This window comes from Ailuropoda melanoleuca, unplaced genomic scaffold, assembly GCF_002007445.2.
Source record: "Ailuropoda melanoleuca isolate Jingjing unplaced genomic scaffold, ASM200744v2 unplaced-scaffold35291, whole genome shotgun sequence".
NCBI classification, from domain to species: Eukaryota; Metazoa; Chordata; class Mammalia; order Carnivora; family Ursidae; genus Ailuropoda; species Ailuropoda melanoleuca.
This window is the reverse complement of record NW_023206383.1, coordinates 1-520: the sequence shown is the minus strand read 5'-3', so window position 1 is coordinate 520 and position 520 is coordinate 1. Positions and strand designations below refer to the sequence as shown.

Here is a 520-nt window from a genome sequence, read left to right as displayed (position 1 = left end):
CTGCACATTGTCTCCCTCAGAGCCTGGTGGACCTGCTTGTTCCGCAGAGTGTAGATGACAGGGTTGAGCAGTGGGGTCACTACCGTTGTCACAAGGGCAGCCTCCCTACTGGAGTCCAGCCTGTTCGTCTGCTTTGGTTTCACATATATAAAGACGCTACTGCCATACATCAGAGAGAGAACTATGAGGTGAGAGGAGCAGGTGGAGAAAGCTTTCTTTTTCTCCTTGGCTGATGGGAGTTGCACAATTGTGACTACTATGTTGCTGTATGCAATGATGGTTATGATAAGGGATGTCAAAAGGATAACCGAAGCGAGGACAAAGGCCAACCTTTCAGTAGAGCTGGTGTCAGAGCAGGAGAGATGAATCAGGGGGGCAAGGTCACAGAAAAAGTGGGGGATGACATGGGGGCCACAGAAGGATAACTGGGAAACCTTTACTACCGGACCAATGATGAGAGGGAAGGCTAAAGCGAAGCAGGCAGTGATCAGGAGGAAGCAAGTCTTCAGATTCATGATGG

General features: G+C 49.8%; 1 protein-coding gene across 1 annotated transcript; it reads right to left on the bottom strand.

Moving 5' to 3' along the window:
• Positions 1-6: 6 nt before the first annotated feature.
• On the bottom strand, positions 7-515 carry LOC117798811 (olfactory receptor 6C74-like; the record flags this gene model as incomplete). Its single annotated transcript, XM_034651274.1, has 1 exon — positions 7-515. A coding segment is annotated over exon 1 (509 nt), but the record flags the coding sequence as incomplete, so codon positions are not given.
• Positions 516-520: the final 5 nt, after the last annotated feature.